Source organism: Moschus berezovskii, chromosome 8, assembly GCF_049115385.1.
Source record: "Moschus berezovskii isolate FMDL1 chromosome 8, NW_MosBer_1.0, whole genome shotgun sequence".
NCBI lineage: Eukaryota > Metazoa > Chordata > Mammalia > Artiodactyla > Moschidae > Moschus > Moschus berezovskii.
The window spans coordinates 61,013,970-61,036,274 of record NC_142467.1 but is presented as its reverse complement, the minus strand read 5'-3'; the positions used below and the strand labels follow the sequence as shown (position 1 = coordinate 61,036,274).

The 22,305-nt window shown below is 51.6% G+C and overlaps 1 protein-coding gene across 1 annotated transcript in view; it reads left to right on the top strand.

Moving 5' to 3' along the window:
• The first annotated feature begins 1,318 nt into the window (after window positions 1–1,318).
• The window catches only part of PSD2 (pleckstrin and Sec7 domain containing 2), a 36,524-nt gene continuing 15,537 nt past the window's right edge, over window positions 1,319–22,305 (top strand). Inside the window, exons 1-6 of the mRNA XM_055429535.2 lie at window positions 1,319–1,708; window positions 5,184–5,642; window positions 6,014–6,208; window positions 9,249–9,329; window positions 12,788–12,900; window positions 13,653–13,711. Coding sequence (XP_055285510.2) covers window positions 1,335–1,708; window positions 5,184–5,642; window positions 6,014–6,208; window positions 9,249–9,329; window positions 12,788–12,900; window positions 13,653–13,711 — 1,281 coding nt within the window. The 5' untranslated portion in view covers window positions 1,319–1,334. The remainder of the gene's footprint in view (window positions 1,709–5,183; window positions 5,643–6,013; window positions 6,209–9,248; window positions 9,330–12,787; window positions 12,901–13,652; window positions 13,712–22,305) is intronic.

The window sequence follows — 22,305 nt, the reverse complement described above, 5'->3', positions numbered from 1 at the left end:
GCCTTCCTTAAATCCCTGTTGCTTTACCCACAGCTTGTTCTGCTGCAGCTCAGAAGGCTGACCAGTCATTCTCCTCCTCCAGCCTCTTCTCCAGAGGAGAGTGGGGGTGCTGGGGGAAGCTGAGGCCCGAAGAAAGGAAGAAGGGAGTTCTTGGGAGGGGCTGGTCTGTGTCCTTGCTGGCAGAAGTCACTGGGGGTGGGGTGGGGCAGAAATGACCACAGACAGAGAGGGCTGAGGCACACAGCTCATCACTCCGCCTTCCCACCTGAGACTGGGCAGGAAGCCTCTGGGAAACTGAGCTGGTTCTGATGTGTTTTAAAAGGGATGGGGTGGAGGTGGCAGGTAAAATGGGTCTCCTCGTTTTACAGAGGAGAAACAGACCCGGAGCAGGTGGAGGGAAGGGGATGTTGGCCTGCGGGGCGCAGTGAGGAGTCCCAACCTGGACCCTCACGAGGTCACACAGTGAGTTGGGCTCCCCTGGAGGGCCCCATGGCAGCCTCCTCATGAGTCCCTCTTCAAGGCTGGGTGAGCTCTGGGGGCCAGGTGTCGACGGGAACCCCAGCTCTCCCCGCCCCCTCTCCACTTCCCTCTGGCACAGCCAGAGCGCTGGGCGCTGCGTGGTGGAGAAAGCCCCGCTCTCCGTTGAGTCTCCCGGGTGGCGCCGCCCCCGCTCAGCACCCTGGACAGCACCTCGTTCTGCGCCTCAGGATAGCCTCCTCCGGGCCTCACTTTGGCTTCTCTGGGATGGCCTCTGTTCTGATTGACGTCCTTGCCTCCTTTCTTAACTCTCCCTGTAAAGGCAGACCCTAATCCAGAGCTCTCCATGCACCACTTCTCTGGCTCCTGGACTGGCTCCTGGAGCCAGGGCCAGGGAACAAGGCAAAGTGGCTGCCTGCTGTCGGCCTGGGGTTTTGTTCCCTCACTCACCAGCAGGAAAGGAAGTGGTTTTGGAGGAGTCTTGGACCTTTCCCTAGTCCTTCCCAGCCCAGATATTCGTTAGAGGTTTTGGTGAATTCTGAAGGACACAGCAGAGATACATAAGAGGTAACAGGAAGGTAGGACTGGGGCACAGTGATGGCTGGGGGTGAGGGGAGAGGTGAGTAGGGCTGGCCTGAGCAAGGCAGTGAGACTCAGACTCCTCCAAGACTCTAGCTAAGATGGGAAGATCATCTGGGCCCACCTCTTTGTCCTCAGGCAGGCTGCCTGGTGCTGGCTCTACTGGGCATTCAACTCCCAGCACCTGTTCTTTCTGATCCACCCCCTTCTCTCTCCATCTGCTGCCAGGTCTAAAGGAGTCCCTAGAGTGGCCAGCAGGGGGAGAAGCAGTAGCTGCCATGGATGAGGATACGCTTCTGTCCTCACTGCCTGGGGAAGAAGGTGCCACTTGGGACCCCAGCCTGGAACCTGAGGAGGAACCTGGGGTCCAGAATGGAATGGCATCCAGTGAGGACCTGAACAGTAGCCACACCAGCCCAGGGCATGCAATGAGGGGCACCCTGGCAGGCACCGAGGGGCATACAAAAGGCCTGGACATGGCCCTCCATGGCCTCAGCCTTGGCCTCTCCCTCACCAATGGCCTAGCCCTGGGTCCAGACTCAAACATTCTGGAAGACTCTACAGAGCCCAGGCCCTGGAGGGCTGGTGGGCTGGCCGAGGGGGACGTTGCCTCCAGGAGCCTCTGTCCAGATACTGAGGATCCTCCACTGGGGTAAGTGGGAGTCTCGGAATGGGGGTCACCACATTTGCTCCAGTGCTGCATGGCCTGGGCCTTGCCACTTAGCCTTTCTGGTTCTTCTTTTCCTCATACATGAAATGGGAATTTGATGTCCCTGTTTTGGGAGGATAGAGCTATAAGAGAGATTTCAAAGGCCAACATGCCTGTTGTGTCCCCACTCTCAGTGCCCCTAATCACCAGGGGCTGTTTCTTTTAAAAGTTTAAAAACTTTTTTCTTTTCTTTTTCTTTTCCCTTATTGCTTATTACAGATATTGACTATAGTTCTCTGTGCTCTACAATAGGATGTTGTTGTTTGTCCATTCTATATAGAATGATTTGCATCTGTCATCCCAAACTCCCAGCCCATCCCTTCCTCACCTCCCCTTCCACCATGGGCTGTTTCTATGTAGAGCTGGAGGGCCACACTCCCTCCATCCCAGGCTGGGCATCAGAGTTCCAAAATGCCTTGATGTGGGAGGTCATCTGGCTAATCCCTCTGCTTCCTGGAGATGAGAATCTCCCAATTTCAAAACTGACCTAAAGAGAGTAGGCTTTGTAGGTTAATCTCTGTCAGCTATTCCTCCTTGAGTGCCATCTGGGAATTTGACGAGGTACTCCTACTTATTGGAGTAAGTCCTACTTCCTGGAGTTATAGCCCCATTTCTATTATCTCCAGCTGCAGGTGGAGAGGCTTGGCATCTTAGAGGTGCCAGTTGGACAAGGAGGGTAGGGGTGGTTCAGGGGAATGTTTAGAAGCCCCCAAGGTGAGCTGAGACAAGAAAGCATATAGAAGGTTTAGTGTGTCTTGCTGCAGGGGCTTCCCTGGTGGCACTAGTGGTAAAGAACCAGCCTGCCAATGCAGGAGACATAAGAGACACAGGTTCGATCCCTGGGTGGGGAAGATCCCTTGGAGTAGGGGATGGCAACCCACTCCAGTATTCTTGCCTTGAGAATTCCATGGACAGAGGAGCCTGGCGGGCTGTGGTCCATAGGGTTGCAAAGAGTCAGACACGACTGAAGGGACTTAGCCTGCACACACTGCTGTAGGCCCTGCTCTGGGCAGGAAGTGTGTAGGAGGTGTGTGAGCATGTGTGTGGGGGACATGCATGTGTATGCCTGGCCTGTGTACTGATGCGTGCATGACAGTGTGTGAACCTGTCGGTGTGCCTGGCCTGTGCATTAGGGGCACATTTGGGTGTGCATGTGGATGCATGGAGCTGGAGTGTGTCTAGGTCTCCAAGACAGGATCAGATGCCTGCATGTACTGGGCGTGCCATATGAGGGTTTCCACCTGGGCAGGACCTGGTGTGGTGTGGGGCCTCATGAGGTGTAGGCAGGGGGCTGGGACTTCTTGGAGCTGCTGTTTGTGTTTAGGTGGTATAGTTTTGGAGGCTGGCTGAAGGTGGGGCAGATGGGAGTCTGGAGACTGGGCTAATGGTTTTCAAGCCCTATCAAAACTGCCTCACAAGTGTGCTCATGTGCATGAGAAGGTGGGGTATGTGGGGGAACCATTCATAGTTCTGACATGGGATGAGCCTCCAAGGGCAGAACTCTGTCTTATTGTTCTAGGACCCCGTACAGGCCTGGCAGAGAGAGCTGCTGGGCAGATTTGGGGTGTCTGCCCTGGCGGCCAGGGCAGTGGCCCTTCTCTTCCCTCCCATCCTCCCAGAGGTCAGTAGAGGCAGCTTCCACCCCAGCCCCCTGCTGGGCAGCCTACTTGTGACCCAGTGTGACACTTTCCCCTACTTCCTTTTCTAAATGAGGCTGCCCTCTCAACTCCTGTGGGACTGGAGTGGGTGATGGCTGTGGTCTCAGCTTTTCACTCTCAGGTCAGTATTGCTCCAGGAAGCATGCAGGAATCAAATCTCAGGCATGGTGGAGGGGGGGAGCGGTGTCCAAGGAGTGCCTTGAGGGGGTGGAGCACTGCCCCATCCTCCTCATCCTACGACTCAGTCTCTGGGAGGCCGCAGGGGTTGGGGTGTAAGCAGGACATGGCCAGATCCTCCAGGGGACCAGGGTGTGCTTCTTTGCACATGGTGGGCCCTGATTTATCTGAAGTGGGCCGGGCTCAGCCTGCCTCTTTCTTTCGCTGTGTTTCTTCCTCGTCCTCTTCCTCTCTCTCTGTCTCTCTTTGTTTTCTGTGCTCTCTGTGTCTCTTTTCTGCCTCATGCTTGTCTCTTATTTCTCTGCTTTTCTCTCTCTCTCTCCTTGTGTCTATTTTGATTTCTTTTAGTCCCTTCCTCTCCTGACTTCCCTGCTTACTTGCGCATCTCCCCAGTGGGTAAGAGGCCTCGCTTCATCTATGTGCGTTGCTCTATTTTAGGTTCTGGAGATACATCAGTGAACAGAATATACAAAAACTCCTACTTTCATGGAGCATATGGTCTAGTGAGGAGACAGATAATAAATCATAAAAACAATAGATAATTACATAGCATGTTGGAAGGGGCAAGTACCTTGGAAAAAATGAAGTAAGAAAGAGGGATTGGGGGAGGGAGTAGGTCCCAGTTATAAATAGGGCAGTCAGGGTGAGAAAGGGATGTGGAAGGGAGGCTCCAGCTCGAGGGAAGTGCACTCTGGGCAGAGGAAACCACTGGTGCAAGGGCCTCTCTGGAGGGCAGCACAAGGCAGGGCTTAGGAAGCGGAGTGGGCCTCCAGGCTGACACGCATCTGCTCATTCACCCAGCGCACCATTTGGCAAGGCTTAGAGGATGAGAAGGAAATGGCAACCCACTCCAGTATTCTTGCCTGGAGAATCCCAGTGACGGGGGAGCCTGGTGGGCTGCCGTCTATGGGGTCGCACAGAGTCAGACACGACTGAAGCGACTTAGCTGCAGGAGCATCTGAGGATCTCCTATGTGCTGGGTGCTCCCCTGGCCTTGTGTGTGGCGGGGGAAACAGGTGTAAAGAGGGGAATAAACAGAAGGCTACAGGCTGAGAGAGGCTAGGAGGAGATAAAGGGGCACCCTGAAGATAGACACTAATGAGAGGCCACTGTGGTGGGTGGTCTGGACCTGCCTCCCTCAGTCTCTCTGAGGAGGTGACATTAAGGCAAGGCCTGGGCAGCCAAGCTAAGAACCATCCAGGCTGTGGGGACAGCAAAATTGTGACCCAGTGAGACACTAGCTGTGATGGGGAGCCTGGAAGGAGGAGCCCCCCTCCCCCTTTCCTGGGTCAGGCAGGAGCGAGAGTCTTACACTCATTCATTTAGATGAATGATGCCTACTGGGGGCCGGGCCTGGTGGGCACTGGGGATGGGCAGGACCATGCCTGTCCTTTCAAGCTGTACCCGAGTACCCAGCCCAGCATCTGGCACCTGTGCTCAGTAAGGGTTGGCTGAGAGAATAAACAGGACACGATCCCTGCCGGCTCCCCACACCCAGGGAGCTCCCAGACATGGATTGGTGCCATCCTAGCACCTGTAAAGGGCCATCTGGCAGGACGGTGACTGGTCCGCGCATCCCACAGGCCGGGTGGCCCCGGAGAGCCAGATGTGCGAGACGGCTTCAGCGCCACATTTGAGAAGATTGTGGAGTCGGAGCTGCTGCGGGGCACCCAGTACAGCAGCCTGGACTCCCTGGACGTGCTGAGCCTCACGGACGAGAGTGACAGCTGCGTCAGCTTCGAGGCCCCTCTCACGCCCCTCATCCAGCAGCGGGCCCGGGACAGCCCTGAGCTGGGCGTGGGCTTGGGCGCTGGGGACATGGGGTCGGAGGGGGACACGGGAGCAGCCGGTGGCAGCGCGCTCGGCAGCCCCCTGCGGCGCTCCATCTCCGGCAGCCGCTCCGAGAATGTCCTGAGCCGCCTGTCTCTCACGGCGGTGCCCAACGGCTTCCATGAAGACGAACCCCTGGGCCCACGCAGGGACGAGGAGGATGATGAGGAGGAGGAGGAGGAGGACACGGACAAGCTGCTGAACTCGGCCAGGTGAGGCAGGGCCCGGCCGAGAGCCGATAGAACCGTGGAGCAGATGGGGAAACTGAGACCCAGAGTGGGCAGAACAAGTCAGGATAAGCCAGGGCCCGGAGTGAACAGCCCTCTGCAAGGTCTCTGTGCCCGCCTTCTGCTCCCAGACCTCCCACCCCCAGCCTGAGGTTCCATCCTGCCCTTCCAGTTCTTTCCAGCCTGGGTGGGGTCAGGGAGCTGATCATCTAATGGTTTCCTCTGAGGGTTTTTCTGGAGGTCTAACTTGATTCTGTCCTGATGCAGTGGGGCTTCTTTCCTGGTCTTGGGAGACCTTCCAGCCCCTGCCCAGGGGTCTCTGACCCACTCATCCCCACCCCACCTTCCCTCTTCAGCGACCCCAGCCTGAAGGATGGCCTGTCGGACTCGGACTCAGAGCTGAGCAGCTCAGAGGGGCTGGAGTCTGGCAGCACAGACCCACTGGCCAACGGGGGCCAGGGTGTCAGTGAGGCTGCCCGCCGGCTGGCACGCCGGCTCTACCACCTGGAGGGCTTTCAGCGCTGCGACGTGGCCCGGCAGCTGGGCAAGAAGTGAGTTGCATCTCCATTCCCCACCCCAAGCAAACCCCGTATCTTCCTCAGCCCAAGGTGATGTGGTGACTTCCCTCAGGGGCACCTAGTGCTGGGGGCTCCCATCAGTCCCCAAGAACTGCTGCTGTCCTCATTCTGGGCCTTGCCCTAAATCCGTTTCCTTTCTGGGCTGCCTGGGCGAGGGCCCCTGTTCCTAGGGAGGGGAGGTAGGGTTGGGGGGCCCCTCGGGGCTGGGGAAGTGGCATGCCAGGCAGGGTCTCGTGGGTGAACTAATGGGGCCAGGGACGGAGGAGCACCTGGTCTGAACGGGGACCGCCTGGGACCCCACAGCTGGGGAAGGGGATCCTGACCCTCACTGAGCCCCACTCACTGTCTGTTGGGACCAGCTGAAGAGGGGGAGCTGCCTACATACAAGCCCCGGTCTTTGGACTCAGGGAAGGGAACTAGCCAGGTTGAAGTCCTGGGGGGTGGGGGACAGTTAGCTGTGAAGTCAGTCGGTGTGTCATGAGCAGGTCTGACCACCAGCACATCTGCCTGCCTTGTCTGCCTTGCCTTGTTCTCCAGAGGGGCCCCCACACCCACATAAGCCTTCAGGTTGCACAGAGGCAGGCCTGGCCTCCAGCAAGGGCTGCTCCCAGGCTAAGAGAGGCAGTCCAGACTCTAGACCCCAAGTTAGAGTTGACGGGGCCTTGGGCCGCAGGGAGGTCCTGAGGACCCCCACTTCTCCCCACTCCCGCCTCCTCCACCCTCTGTAGCCTCCACAGCACTCCTGCCTGGGCCTCCCCCTAAATCATGTTGCCCGCACCCTCACCTCTCTCACTGGACTACAGCTCCCCAACCTAATGACATCCTCCTTCATTAAAGTTGATCCCCACCCTCCCCTGTCTTTTCAACCACTCTGTCTTCATGAGTTTTCCCTTTAGCATTTAATTGTGCTTAACCCTCTTCCATCTGAAATAAAAATCCTTCCTCAAATGTACTTCCTCCCCCTGCCTCTTCACAGCCAAAATTCTGTCTTCTGCTCTGGGTGGCCTCTGTCCCCTCCCTTCTGCACAGTCAGCATCTCCAGGTTGGCTTCTTCCCCGTCCCCTGCTGCCCTGCACAAGCCCCTCTTGCTAGAGTCAGTAGCAGCCAGATCTCTTTGAATATGGTGACCTCAACTCTCTCCCCTTCAACAGCCTCGACACACCCGCCACTCCTTTCTTCTTCTTCAATTAAACTTTCAATGATGAAAATTTCAGGCATACACGAAAGCAGAGAAAGTAATACCTTAAACCTCCTTGTACCCATTATTCAGCTTCAAAGTTATCAACATTTTTCTATTCTTGTTTGATCTCTTCCCACCACAGCTTCCCCTCACACTTGCTGGAATATTTTAAACCATATTTCAGATTCTATCATATGATCCCTAAATGTTTAGTATGTGTCTCTAACTGACTAGGATTTTTTTTCAGTTCAGTTCAGTCACTCAGTCGTGTCCGACTCTTTGCGACCCCATGAATCACAGCACGCCAGGCCTCCCTGTCCATCACCAACTCCCGGAGTTCACTCAAACTCACGTCCATCGAGACGGTGATGCCATCCAGCCATCTCATTCTCTGTCGTCCCCTTCTCCTCCCGCCCCCAATCCCTCCCAGCATCAGAGTCTTTTCCAGTGAGTCAACTCGTCGCATGAGATGGCCAAAGTATTGGAGTTTCAGCTTTAGCATCAGTCCTTCCAATGGTCATAATTTCTGATAAAATTCCTTAGTATCTCTGACATTCAGTCAATGTTTAATTTGCTCTGGTTGTCTCAAAAATGTTTGTTCAAATCAGCACACAAATAAGGTCTTTGATTACATTTGGCCAGTGTTTCTTAGGTCCCTTGTAGCCAACAACTGTTGCCAGGCCCCCTCCTTTTGGTAATGCCATGTATTTGGTGAAGAAACAAAGCCATTTGATGATTCCATGTATTTGTTGATGAAACAGGAGGGAGAGCTTGGGGCTTGACTGGACTGAGGTAGAATTATGTTCTCTCTTTTGGCGAGAATTCATCACTCCAGTCTTGAAATTCTCTTCCTTGGCCTCCAGGACACCACAGCCTACGGCCGTGGCTACTGTCTGTCTCCTGCACTAGGTTTCTGTCTCTTCAGCCCACCCTGAGAGGGGCTCTCCTCAGGTCTCTGAGCTGGGTCTGCTGGCCTGTCGGAGCCCTTCCTCCAGGCTTGTCCCCCTTCCTACTCTTACCAGTTAGGGTCAGACAACTCTCAAGTAGGTGCTTCCAGACCCGCCTGTTGTCCTGGCCTCTGGGTACCACCCCAGGGGCTTCTTGGTCGTGTCCCACACCCACTCCATCCCTCCCCATGTCTTGTGGATTCTACCTTGGAAACATCCCTCTTCCCCACCCTTTCCGTCTCTCTCGTGGACTGCTCCTACAGCTCTCAGTAGGTCTCCATTCTGCAGGCAGTGTTCCAAATACAGATCTGACCCTCTCATTCACCTCCCGCTTCAAACTCTTCCAAATCAAATCTTGATCCTTGCCTTGGGCCAGGCCCAGATCCCTGCCTCATCTCTTGCTGCCCCCATTCCTGCTCTCCAGATCCTGACACATGGCCCTACTGGTAGCTTTCTGGACAGTGTCCTTTACTGGGGACACTGTATATTACCCCACATCCTTCACCTGGCTGGCTCTTACTTCCTGAAGGTATTTGATGAGACATCAGCTCCTCCAGGAAGCCTTATTGACCCTCTCACACCCTGGCCCACTGAAGAAGGAAGTGGAAACCTACTCTAGCATTCTTACCTGGAAAATCCCATGTACAGAGGAACCTGGTGGGCTATAGTCCATGGGGTTGCAAAGAGCTGGATACGACTGAGGGACTGAGCACAGCCTGGCCCAAGGTTGAACTGTCAGAGTCCAATTGGCCAGCAAGGGAGGCAGCAGAGTGATGAATGGACAGGTGTAGGTGGGTGGGTCAGGGTCCCCAGGGGTCCACTGCCCATGTGCCCCCACTGTTTGCTGTGCCCTGCTTCTAATGGACACCCCCTGCTCTCCTGGCAGCAACGAGTTCAGCAGACTGGTGGCTGGGGAGTACCTCAGCTTTTTTGACTTCTCGGGCCTGACTCTGGATCGAGCTCTCAGGTCAGTGTGGCTGGGCTGGGCGGTGCCCACAGGCGATCATCTGGATCCTCCTGCCAGCTCTAGTGTTGACTTGCCATGCAGCCTTGAGCAGGCCCTCTTGAGCCCTCTGGGGAGGCTGCGGGGAAGGGCCCATGAGAGCAGCACAGTGCAGAGACTCACTGAGTGCTGGCTCATGGGGGGCACTGCCAAGGTGAAGGTGGGAGTGCAGAGGTGACCCTTCCAGAGGCATAGCCTCGACACACCCTGCTGACGGCACCTTAGTGACACCCCTGTGAGGTGGGTGGCACTGTCCCATTTATAAGCGGAGAAAATGTGGGCCAGTTCCCCGAAATCACTGAGGGAGACATGGTCAAAAGGACATTGGACATGGTCAATTTGATCTCCTGTCCTGTTGGTGTTTGGACCCGGGGAGTAGCCCTCAGGAAGGGCAGGTGCAGGCCCAGGGAGCAGAGGCCAGGCAATGGGAGGATGAAGCCCGGTGCCAGTGGACCTGAGCCCAGGCCAGAGCCCTTGCAGGTAGGGATGGTGGACTCTGAGCCGAGGGATGGGTGGTCCATGTATGTTATATCTGTTTACCTCCCATGTGTCTCTCATCTTTTTAGAAACCGTATTTTCCCTTCATTTTCTCTGTTTCCGTTGGGATATTTTCTGCTGACCTGCTTCCAATTTACTTATTCTTCCTCTGTGTCTCATATACTGTTAAACCCATTTATAGAGTTTTTACTTTCTATTGTTTTCTTTTTCAGATCTAGAGATTATATTTTGTTAAAAAACTTTTTTGGTACGTTCTAAATCACTGCCTTATCGTGGTGAAGGGGCTTGCATAACTCAATGAAGCTATGAGCCATGCCTTACAGGGCCACCCAAGAAGGACGGGTCATAGTGGAGAGTTCTGACAAAACGTGGTCCATTGGAGGAAGAAATGGCAAGCCACTCCAGTGTTCTTGCCTTGAGAACCCCATGAACTGTATAAAAAGGCAAAAAGATATGACACTATCACCAATACAATGGACATGAAGTTGGGCAAACTCCAGGAGTTAGTGAGGGGCAGGGAGACCTGGCGTGCTGCGGTCCATGGGGTCACAAAGAATCGGACACGACTTAGTGGCTGAACAACTGCAACAATTCACTGGGGGGAGAAGTCCTCATCTTTTCATTTATTTTTACTTACTTTCTCCATCTTTCCCTCTCTTTTTGGGAACATATTAGTCACAGATAATATTTGAAAGTCCTTGTCTGCTTACCACGGTATCTGTGTCATCTGAATCATCTGTATCTGGTTCTATTGTTTTTCTCTTGGTTTTCCATCATCTATCCTATTTCTTTGTGTGCTCAGTAATTTTTTTATTAGATCCTGTACACTGTACATAGAGTTACAGCAGCTCTAGATCATTATGTGTTCCTCCAGGGGGTGTACCTTCTGCTTGTCTAGGCAGCTAGAGGAGAACAGGGTGGGTACTGTCCCAGTCTGTCCAGGGCTGAGCTGGGGAGCAGCTGCTCTGAAGTTTGGTAAGGCTCAGAGTTCAACCTGATCAGGGCAAGGGCTGCAGGGCTTTCCACTGGGAGCCTGGTGTGTTCACTGGGGCCTCTCTCTTTGGTGGGTCCTTAATTACAATTTTTTCACCTCAATGTGGCAAATCTGTGCAAAAACCAAATCCCTCTGCTTCTCAGAGAGGCTTTCTGCTTAGCTTTTCAGCGTACTGTCCCTTCCATCTTTAGACTTTGGTAAATATCTCACAGAGAAAACTGGCCACATGTTTATAGCCCCTGAAGTCTCTCCAGCTCTGTGAAGCCACTGAATGTTCTGCCTCAACCCTGTGTCCATAATAGGCAGTGTCCCCGGGGAGAACTGCAGATTGGCCCACCTCCCTGAGTTCTCTACCCCTTGGGATCTTGGTCCCATTGGTGTCTGTTGCATCAGCGGTTTTCTGATAGCTTAATAGATGTATTCTGTCTGGCATTTTTCACTGTTCTCAGTGGAAGTGTTTGTCGGCTGGCAAGCTGCTCTATCCTGAACTGAGTCAGGTTCACACTGGATGACCTGGCGGGGAAGGTGTTTGGTGGGTCGGCTTGCGATCAGAGGCCTGGGTGCTGGGCTGGAGGACCTTGAATATACAGCCCAATAGATTGAGGCTCGACTGCACAGGCCCTTGGGAGCCACAGCAGATCCTGGGTGTAAAACAGGGTTTTGGGAGGCAGTGGTGGCAACACTGTGTCGGTGGCCTTTGATCCAGAGGCTCCTGAAGAGGATCAGGTGGGAGAGGATGAGGCCTGAAGTTGGGCCACAGGGCTCGAGGAATGATTGGTGTGAGAAGTGCAGAGGATAGAACAGAAGGGCTGGTGATGCCAAGATGCAGAGAGAGAAGGGGGTGGGCAGCAGTAAGGCTGATCCTTGGGACAGCCTGAGAGTTTGGTTGGAGCTTGGTGAAGACCCCCAAGCTGGGATGCATGGCTGGCTCATAGGTCGGACAGGCTATGGTTGGGATGGGGGATGGTGTTAGTGGAGTGTGAGGAGAAGAGGGAGGGGCTGGATGCAAGGAAGAGAACAAGGAACAGGACGGACGGAGAAAGGAGGACCAGAAGGCAGATGGAATGTTTTTATATAGCTGTTGACTGACTGGGATTGAATCAGAGAGTGGTCTGCAGTTTTCCATGCTTTGGGAAACCTCTGAAGGTAAAGACTGGCCAAAATGGGGCTCATGGGTCCCAGGGTGCCTTAGAAGTAGTTTGAGAGAGGATAGAGCTAAGTGGGCATAACAGAAGCCAAGGGAACTGCAGCAAAATTGGGAACAAGCTAGTCTCATGAACCCAGGACAGATAGAGGCGCAAACGATCTCAGCCTCCTGTTTCCCCTCCCAAGGAGGAGTGTGCCTAGGCCCCAGGTGAGGGACCCCAGGCCCAACTCCCGGCCCCTCTGGTTTTGGTATTCTCTGCCAGGGACTGCTGAGTGCTGGTGACTTTTGACTTTTGGCCTTGAGGGGAACTCAGAGCTGCCCAGCAGAGGAGGCTCAGACTTGGGGTGGGGGAATAGAGGGGGCCAGGGTGGTTGGGCCTGGGGCCATCATGTGAGGGGTAGGGCATCAGGAAAGGGTGGAAAGAGCTGAGGGAGAGCGCTCCGGGGGAGCGGTGTGGGCGGTCTGGGCCTAGCCGTGGAGGAGGGAGTGGGGAGTAGAGCAGAGGCTGGCACTGAGGTGTTGGTCAGCCTTTGTTCTTCACAGTCTGCCCCCGTCTCCTTCCAAAAGCATCATGGAGGGTGATGAGGGTTGAAACTCCACACTCCAGAGGCTGTCAGGGGGCTCAGGGTTTCTTCCTGGGCCCAGATGCTGGGGCTCTGAGGGCTCAGCCCCCTCAGGCAGGCTTGGGTGGTGTGTGTGTGGGGTGGGGGCTCCTTTCTGGAGTGAGGATTCAGACGACTCAGGGGTCTGGGAAGCCCTCAGCACCCTTGCATCGCCCTCCAGAACTTTCCTGAAGGCCTTCCCGCTGATGGGGGAGACGCAGGAGCGTGAGCGGGTCCTGACGCACTTCTCCCGCCGGTACCGCCAGTGTAACCCTGATGACAGTACTTCGGAAGGTACGCCTCACCTGGCGCCCCGGACGCCTCGCCCCGCACCCCTGACGCCTCACCTCGTGCCCCTGACACCTCACCCCACGCCCCTGACGCCTCACCCTGTGCCCCTGCCCCCAAGTTGGGCACCTGCCACTTCTGTCCTGCTCGAGAAACAACAGTGAAGGCATGATGGCGTGTGGCAGGGGGACTGTCTGCTGGGAACGGTACCTCCCAACGGTCTGGCCTGTTGTCACTCCCTGCGCCTGAAGGTCCTCTGTGCCCTTGAGTCAGTCCTTTGTGTCCTTCTCCGTGGTTCCCTGTCACAGTGCTGATCGCTGGTGTGGTGGGAGTCCTGGGTCTGGCACCCTCTTGTCCCATGGGTGGACCTGGGTCCCAGGAACTGGGGGGCTAGGCTGGTTATTAGAGGAGACATGGGCCTTGGAAGGGTATAGCCTGGGACCCAGAGCCTTTCCTGGGTATGAGATTCAAGGTGAGTTTGGCCACAGGAGGCAGGAATCTCGGCTAGAACAGGCCCAGGGTGGTCAGGTCCCCCACTAAGGGAAGAGTGTTTCCTGACCTGGGGCGGGGGAGTGACTCTGATGCTGTAGAGGGGTGGGGCATGGAGTATCATGCAGGCCCTGGGCCCTGACATGCGGTTGGCAGGTGGCTGGCCTCTTCCAAGGCCTGGAAGCTGGCTCTGGCAGGAGATGAGTGGGTGGCTGCGGTTGAGAAAGAGTTGGGTGCTCACACTGGGGGTGCCTCTATCTCTGATCTAGATGGGATCCACACGCTCACCTGTGCCCTGATGCTGCTCAACACGGACCTGCACGGACATGTGAGTTGGGGAGGCTGAGCCGGGATGTGTTCTCTCACTGACTCATCCTGGGTTGTCCGAGGGCCAGCCCTTTCTCCAGCCTCCTTCCTGAGACCTCTCGCTTGCTGGCCCATGTTTCTTTAGCAGACCTGGGAGTCAGGCCACTTGGCTTCTAGACTTGGCCTTGCTCTAGTTTTATCCACTTGAGACCTGCCTGGGTCCTCACCCCCAAGCAGGGCCATAAGAACAACTGAAGTACATGGGAATTTAGGATGTGCTAAGTAAGATATGTGCCCCTAGCCGTATCCACGCTAGACATTGCTAAAAGATTACCTGCTCTTCCTACCCCTCATGCTGTAAGCCTGACTGCAGCCCTGCTGAAGGGCCATGCCCCAGGCAGCCCCTTCCCCTCAAATGGTAGGTTGCCATCAAGAGGCATTTTTGTCACCTCCATCCCCCACTAGGCAAACAGAGAAGTGATGGGGGGTACCCTGGGCTGTAAGCCTGTGCCTCTTCTGGGCCCTGGGCATCTCAGTGCTGCTTGTGGCTCAATAACTCCTTCTTCTTTCCTCTGTCTGCTCCGGGGACCCCCTCTCTGGGCTCTCTTGCCCTCCCTCAGGTGGTAAGTGTAGCTGGTGGTCTGCATGTCCTGTGAGCTTAGATCCCCCATCTCCATCCTCCCCTTCTGTGTCCCCCATCACCCCGTCTGGCCTCACTGATCACCGCCCCATCATTGCTCACCCTGGGATGGTCAGAGCACCTCTGCTGGATTGGGGATATTTCAGTGACTCATGGGAATAATAGGCCCATGAGAATGGTTCCAGAGGTCACCAGGTTCTGGTTCCGTCTCTTCTGGATGTAACCAGGAAAGTCCAGGACACTAAGGGTGGAAGAAGGAGCTGGGAGAGACCCAGCTTTGGATTCCACTCTTGCCTCCAGGTGGCACCTCTGTGACCCAGGGCAAAACTCCAGCACTCTGAGTCTCGGGTTCTACACCTGTGAGGTGTGAATGGTGATTTCCCCATAGTGTCCTGGGGAGGGCTGGGAGAGGTACCACCAAGTGCCAGGGTCTGGCACTTAGTAAGGATATTTATTATGAATAATATTATTACATAATCGTCACCATCATATTCATCATTAATATTAAAATTTAAATGATGGAGAGTCTGAAGGCCCAGCCTGCAGATCCCTGGAGGATCAAGAATATTAAGGACCTGCCCTGATGGCAACCTGAGCAGGCGTGGGCACACTGGGTGCCTGGCCTGGGGACAGCGAGAGCCTCGATGGCCTTGGCATGAAGAGTAGTTGTGTGACAGCTTCGGTTTTGTCTGCCAGGGCTGCCAGCCTGAGCATGGAACGGGAGAGAAGATGTGTGGACTCCATGGGAATGTCACCAGAGTTAATGCCCACTAGTGGGCTGATGCTCCCCCAAGACTGCTTACTGTTTGCAGAGAGCAGGTGTTGCTGGCGTACCCTAAAAGGAGCTTTAAGCACACATTCCTCTTCCCATCCCTACGCTCAGCAGGGCCGAGGGCCATCTCAGGACCCAGTCACTGCTGTGTTAAGCCCTGGGTGCCTCTTCCCCTGGTTGAGAGCTGCTAACAAGGGCAGCAGTCAGTAAACCCCAGGTCGAGAATATTCTTGAGCTTGGTGGGCACCACCTTCTGCCTGAAGTTGAAGAGAAACATTACTACCTTCATACATTAGATGTGGGTGCAGTAGGATTATTCATACTCGCAGCCAACAGACATTGAAGATCCATTTCTTTCTCAAGGTAGTATTGCAAAACACCCAAAGCATGATAGTGTGTGACCTGAGGTGAGTTACTGACTTCCCTGAACCTCAGCTTCCACATCAGAAAGTTCCTGTGAGATTCAAGGAGATAGCAGTTGTAGAGAGTTTAGCCCAGAACTGGGCCATTGCCATCACTGGGAGCTTTCCCAGAAGTGGCAATGCCTGCTTTGTGCTCACCCCATCCCTCTCTCTTCTCATGCTGCCCTTGTTCCACAGAGACTCAGTGCCTGGTGGAAGATGGGGATCTCAGGAGTGTGGGGCCTGCTAGGGCCCCCAGAAGTGGCTCTGGTCTGAGCGGGAGCCAGTACGGGGACTGGCAGAGGGAGTTGGTGCACAGTCCCAGATGGGCACAGCCTAGTGGGGGAATTGGGAAGGCTTCCTGTAGGAGGGGCATTTGGACTCTAGGGGCCGACACCTTCTGTGTTCCATAAATGAGAAGGAAAGAGAACCCCTGCCTGAGGGTGCCTGCTGCTGCTGCTGCTAAGTCGCTTCAGTCGTGTCCGACTCTGTGTGACCCCATAGACGGCAGCCCACCAGGCTCCCCCGTCCCTGGGATTCTCCAGGCAAGAACACTGGAGTGGGTTGCCATTTCCTTCTCCTTCTAGTTAAAGGAGATAGAAAATAAACAAGTCATCAAGTGATTGCAAATAGTGATAGGTCTAGTTAGTGGAGGGAATCAACAGGCAGGTGTGACGGTGGCTGGACTGGGGGTCAGGTAATGCCTTTCAGAGGATGCACAATTGGGGCAGAGACCTGCAGGATCAGCAGGAGCCAGTCACGGGAAGACCAGGGACCAAGTCTTCTAGGCAGAGGGACCAGTGGGACTGGTTTTCATCTTTTGGCTATTGTGAACAGTGCCTTTATCATTGGTATACAGGATTTTTAAATTTTCAAAATTATTTTTAAACTGAAAGATTGTTTAAATTCTATAGTGCTTACAATTTTCAGAAGTTTCCCATGCATGACTTCATGTAATTCCCTAATAACCCTTTTATCTTCCTACCCCTCTATTGCCCTCCCCCTTCTTGGTAACCACTAGTTTGTTCCGTGAGCCTGCTTCTTTTTTTGTTTTCTTCACTGGCTTGTTATATTTTTTAGGTTCCACGTCTAAGTGATATCGTATAGCGTTTGTCTTTCTCTTTCTGACTTGTTTTACGCAGCATAAGTTTTTGTTTGAGAACATGCTCTCAGTTCTTTTGAGTGTATACCTAGGAATGGATTGCTGGGTCCAATGGTATTTTTGCGTTTAACTTTTGGAGGACAGTAAAACTGTGTCATAGTGGCTGTTGAGTCCAGGAGGGAGGTGATGGTGGCTTGGGCTGACAGGGCAGTGAACATGGGTGGAAGGGACCGATGAGAGAGATCAGTAGAGGATGAGACGGGACTTGCTGATGGGCTGATCAGGGAGAGGAGGAAGGATGGCTTCAACATCTGGCTCGATGGGGGTGCTATTTCCTGAGATGAGAAGGGAAATTCTGTGGGTGGGTGGAAGGTGTGGTGAGTGGGAGAGCTGGGGCTCCAGTCCCATTTTTGACATATTGTGTTTGAGATGCCTATTGGACATGAACATGGGTGTTACCAAGGAGGTGGTGTTATAAATGAATCTGGGATGCCAGAGAGTGATGGGGTGACAAGGTCGCTGTCATCCTGATGGAATGAAAGCCACGGGACTGGCTGAGTGCCTCAGAGAGAGAGGCAGGTTGGTGACCTCGTTGTGGGTCATGGCATTATTTAGAGGTCAAGTACTTTTCACTTTCATGCATTGGAGAAGGGAATGGCAACCCATTTCAGTGTTCTTGCCTGGAGAATCCCTGGGACGGCAGAGCCTGGTGGGCTGCCGTCTACGGGGGTCACACAGAGTCGGACGCGACTGAAGTGACTTAGAAGTAGCAGCAGCAACAAGCAGAGCAGAAGGAGACACTTTGAAGCAGCCGTGGAGATGGGAGGAAGACCAGGAGTGTGTGGTGTCTCAGAAGCCAAGAGAAGAAAGTGTTTCAAGGAGAAAGAAGTGGCCAACTATATAAAAGGCTGTCATGAGGTCAAGAAAGACAATAACAGATAAATAGCCTTTGGGATTGGAATGGCCGTTGGTGGGTCATTGTCATTGGATGGTCAAGGTCATTGGAGCCCTTTACAAAAGTACTTTAGGTGGAGTGGGGAGGCCAAATGCCAGGATGGAGTAGGTGGAGGTGAGGATAGGAGGTGAGGAAGTGGAAGCTGTGGAGAATTATTTTGCAATATTTGGCTTTGAGTGGGATCCTGAAGTGAGCCACTGGCTGGAGGGGTCTAGCAGGGACTATTTTTTTTTTAAGTTGGAGTATAATTTCTTCACAATATTGTGTTAGTTTCTGTCGTATAATGAAGTGAATCAGCCATATGTGTATATATATCCTTTCCCTCTTGGTCCTCCCTCCTATCTCCCATCGCCTTCCTACCCATCAAGGTCATTGCAGAATACTGAGCTGATTCCCAGCAGCTATCTGTTTTACACATAGTAGTGTATGTTACTATGAGAAGGCAATGGCAAGCCACTCCAGTACTCTTGCCTAGAAAATCCCATGGACGGAGGAGCCTGGTGGGCTGCAGTCCATGGGGTCGCTACGAGTCAGACATGACTGAGCGACTTCACTTTCCCTTTTCACTTTCACACTTTAGAGAAGGAAATGGCAACCCACTCCAGTATTCTTGCCTGGAGAATCCCAGGGACGGGGGAGCCTGATGGGCTGCCGTCTATGGGGTCACACAGAGTCGGACACGACTGAAGTGACTTAGCAGCAGTGTATGTTAATACACTAGTAGTATAGGTCAATCCTAATCTCCCACTTCATCCCGCCCTTTCCTTCCCCCTCTGTGTCCACATGTCCATTCTCTATGTCTCTGTTCCTGCCCTGCAAACAGGTTCATCTGTATCATTTTTTTAGATTCTACATAATATGTGTTAAAATGCAATATTTGTTTTTAGGAGGGACTGTTTTAAATCTGACTAGGGTGTTGTGTATATGCTATTAGGATCTACTAGGCAGGCAAGGAGAAACTGATGATACAGGAGAGAGAAGGGAAAATCGAAGCTTTCCTTGAAATGAACAACAGGGCATAGATGGAGAATGGCCTCAGCTGGGAGTAGGGAAAGCTCATTCCTCATGACAGGGTGAACTGTAAGGGAAGGATGTCAGAGGAGGGTGAGCTTAGCCTCCAGACAAGAGAGGATGGGGGCTTGGGTTAGACTTGGAGATGGAGACAAGGAAAGAGATTATAAATATACTGTGCATGTGCAGTCACTAGCACTGGTTGATGGAGTCAGTGTCAAGGTGAGAGCAGGAGAAGTCTCTAGGATGAGGCCAGGAGAGGCGGGAGGAGACGGTGGGAGAAGCTGCGCTATGAACTTCCAAGCTGAAACAAAGATAAGTTGTTTTGCAAGAAAAGCTTAATTTCTCTCACACTTGGGCTGCTTGAGGTTTAGCAGTGGGAGTGCTGGGGATGTGGGTTGGGGCCGGATGGTGGAGGACTTGAGGGACAAATGCACGGGTCAGCATACTATTCTGAAGACCGGCAGCGGCGGGGAGGCCCTGCCCGTTCTCCGATGGTGAACAAGCCTCATATATTAGAGCTTGGAAGGAGCACTGAGTGCAACTCAGGTTTAGTCTAGATTTGCAAACAGTGATGAGGGTTTTCCTGCCCACGAGACTTTTGACTTGTCCCTTCCCTTGCTCTGAAGGATGACATCTACTTTCTTTCTGCCCGACCTGTTTCATTCTACTTTGAGAAGGGGGAAGACTTAAAGACAGGCTGGGATTGTTCTGACCTAAGGTAGGTCACACTGGACCTGCAGAGAAGGCCTTGGAATGGGGCTGTGGTTCGCCCAATCATAATTCTTTTCTGATTGGAGACAGAGGCTGTGGGAACAGATTTTCTGGTCAAGGACAGGCTTGGAGGCCCTTTTGATCCAAATGTTGGTGGGAGGAAGGGAGGAACTGAGAACTTGGAGGTCCCAAATCATCCACGTCAGTTTGGCTTTGGAGTGTTCTGGGCATGTCTCTCTTTCCATCTTTCTTTCTGTCCTCCCTCCCTCCCTCACTTCCTCCCTTTCTTTCCCTCTCCCCTCCCATTCCCTTCCCTTCTCTTCCATCTCTCTTTTCCCTTTCTGGTATATATCTTTTGGCCTGGTGGCTGTTTTTCATTTACCCGGTATGATTTTACTTCTTTGCAACTGATTGTCTTACTTTCCCATCCAGAGAGAGATTGATTTTAGTAGCTGTTTCATATAGACTTGAAAGTGTATTCTGCAGTTGTTTATTGTAATGTTCTATATGTGTTGATAAGGTCAAGCTTTTTAACTATGTTGTAAAAATCTTTTATATCCTTAATGATTTTTTTATCGTGGTAAAACGTGTAAGACATAAATTTACCCTTTTAACCAGTTTAAGTTGTGCGATTCAGTGGAATTAAGTACATTCACACAGTGTGCAACCATCACCGTTCTCTGGTTGCAGAACTTTTCATCACCCCAAAAGGAGACCTTGTACCCATTAGCAGTCACTTCCCATTCTCTCCTTCTTCCAGCCCCTGGCAACCACTCATTTGCTTTCTGTCTCTATGGATTTGCCTCTTCTGGGTATTTAATGTGAGTAGAATCATACAGTACATAGCCTTTCGTATCTGGCTTCTTTCACTTAGTGTAATGTTTACAAGGCTCATCCATATTATAGCATGCGCCACAATTTCATTTGTTTTTATGGCCAAATAATATTCCATTGAATGGAGATGCCACATTTCGTGTATCCATTTGTCCTTTAATGAATATTTGGATTATTTCCACCTCTTGGATATTGTGAATGTGTTACTCTGAACATTTGTGTACAAGTTTTTGTTTGAGCACCTGTTTTCAATTCCTAGGAAAAGACCAGCTGCATCATATGGTAATTCTATGTTTAACTTTTTGACGAACTGTGAAACTTCCTTAATGGCTGAACAATTTAGAAATCCCACTAGTAATGTATAAGGGTTTCAATTTCTTCACCTTGCCAACACTTCTTTTCATTCTTTTCTTTTTTAGTGATAGCTGTTCTAGTCAGTATGAAGTGGTAGCTCATTTTGGTTTTAATCTGCATCTCCCTAATGACTAATGATATTGAGCATATTTTCATGTGCTTGTGGCCATTTGTATATCTTCTCTGGTGAAATGTCTATGCAAGTACTTTGCCCACTTTGCGGGGGATATATAATTATTATTTAAAATTGTGGTAAAAATGTTAAAAATCATGGTAAAATATGCATAATATGAAATTTACCATCATTGCCATTTTTATGTATAGTTTACTTGTATTAAATCTATTTACATTGTTGTGCAACGAATCTCCAGAAATTTTTCATCTTCTTAAAAAGATTTAACTCTTTTTCTTTTTAATTTATTTTTTTATTGAAGGATAATTGCTTTACAGAATTTTGTTGTTTTCTGTCAAACCTCAGCATGAATCAGTCATAGGTATACATACATCCCCTCCCTTTTCAACCTTCCTCCATCTCCCTCCCCACCCACCCCTCTAGGTTGATACAGAGCCCCTGTTTGAGTTTCCTGAGCCATACAGCAAATTCCCATTGGCTATCTATTTTACATATGGTAATGTGAGTTTCCATGTTACTCCTTCCATACATCTCACCCTCTCCTCCCCTCTCCCTGTGTCCATAAGTCTATTCTCTATGTCTGTTTCTCTGTAAATAAGTTCTTCGGTACCATTTGTCTAGATTCTGTATATAAATACAATATTAATCTTTCTCTTTCTGACTCACTTCACTCTGTATAATAGATTCTAGGTTCATCCACCTCATCAGAACTGACTCAGATGCGTGCCTTTTTATGGCTGAGTAATATTCCATTGTGTATATGTACCACAGCTTCTTTGTCCATTCATCTGTTGATGGACACCTAGGTTGCTTCCATGTTCTAGCTATTATAAATAGTGCTGCAGTGAACAATGGGATACATGTGTCTTTTTCAATTTTGGTTTCCTCAGGGTATATGCCTAGAAGTGGGATTGCTGGATCATATGGTGGTTTTATTCCTAGTTTTTTAAGGAATCTCCAAACTGTCTTCCATAGTGGCTGTATCAATTTACATTCCCACCAACAGTGCAAGAGCATCCCGCTTTTCTCCACACTCTCTCCAGCATTTATTGTTTGTAGACTTTTTGATGATGGCCATTCTGACCGGTGTCTTTTGCTTTTCTTTAATTGGCCTGTTTGTGTTTTTGTTGTTGAGTTGTAAAGGTTATCTATTCTAGATACTATACTCTTATCAGATATACGGTTAGAAAAATTTTCCCTTTTTGCAGGGATCATGTGTTTTCTCCCTCTCTTCATTCTATTAATGTGGTGTATTATGTTGATAGATTTTTATATGTTGAATTACTCTTGTACTCCTGGGATACATTCCACTTGATCATGGTATATAATCCTTTTACTATGCTGCTATTTTGCTAGTATTTCATTGAGAGTTTTTACATTTATATTTATAGGGGATACTGTTCTATAGTTTTATTTTCTTGTGAATTCTTTGTCTGGTTTTTGTATCAGAGTAATGCTGGCTTTATAGAATGAGTGAGGAAGTATTCTCTCTTTTTCAGTTTTTGGATAAAGCTTAAGAAGTATTGTGTGCCCAGTTGCTCAATCTGTCTGACTCTTTGCGATCCTATGGACTGTAGCCTGCCAGGCTCCTCTGTTCATGGAGTCCTTCAAGCAAGAATACTGGAGTGGGTCGTCATTTCTTCCTCCAGGGAATCTTCCTGACTCAGGCACTGAACTTGCATCTCTTGTGTCTCCTGCAT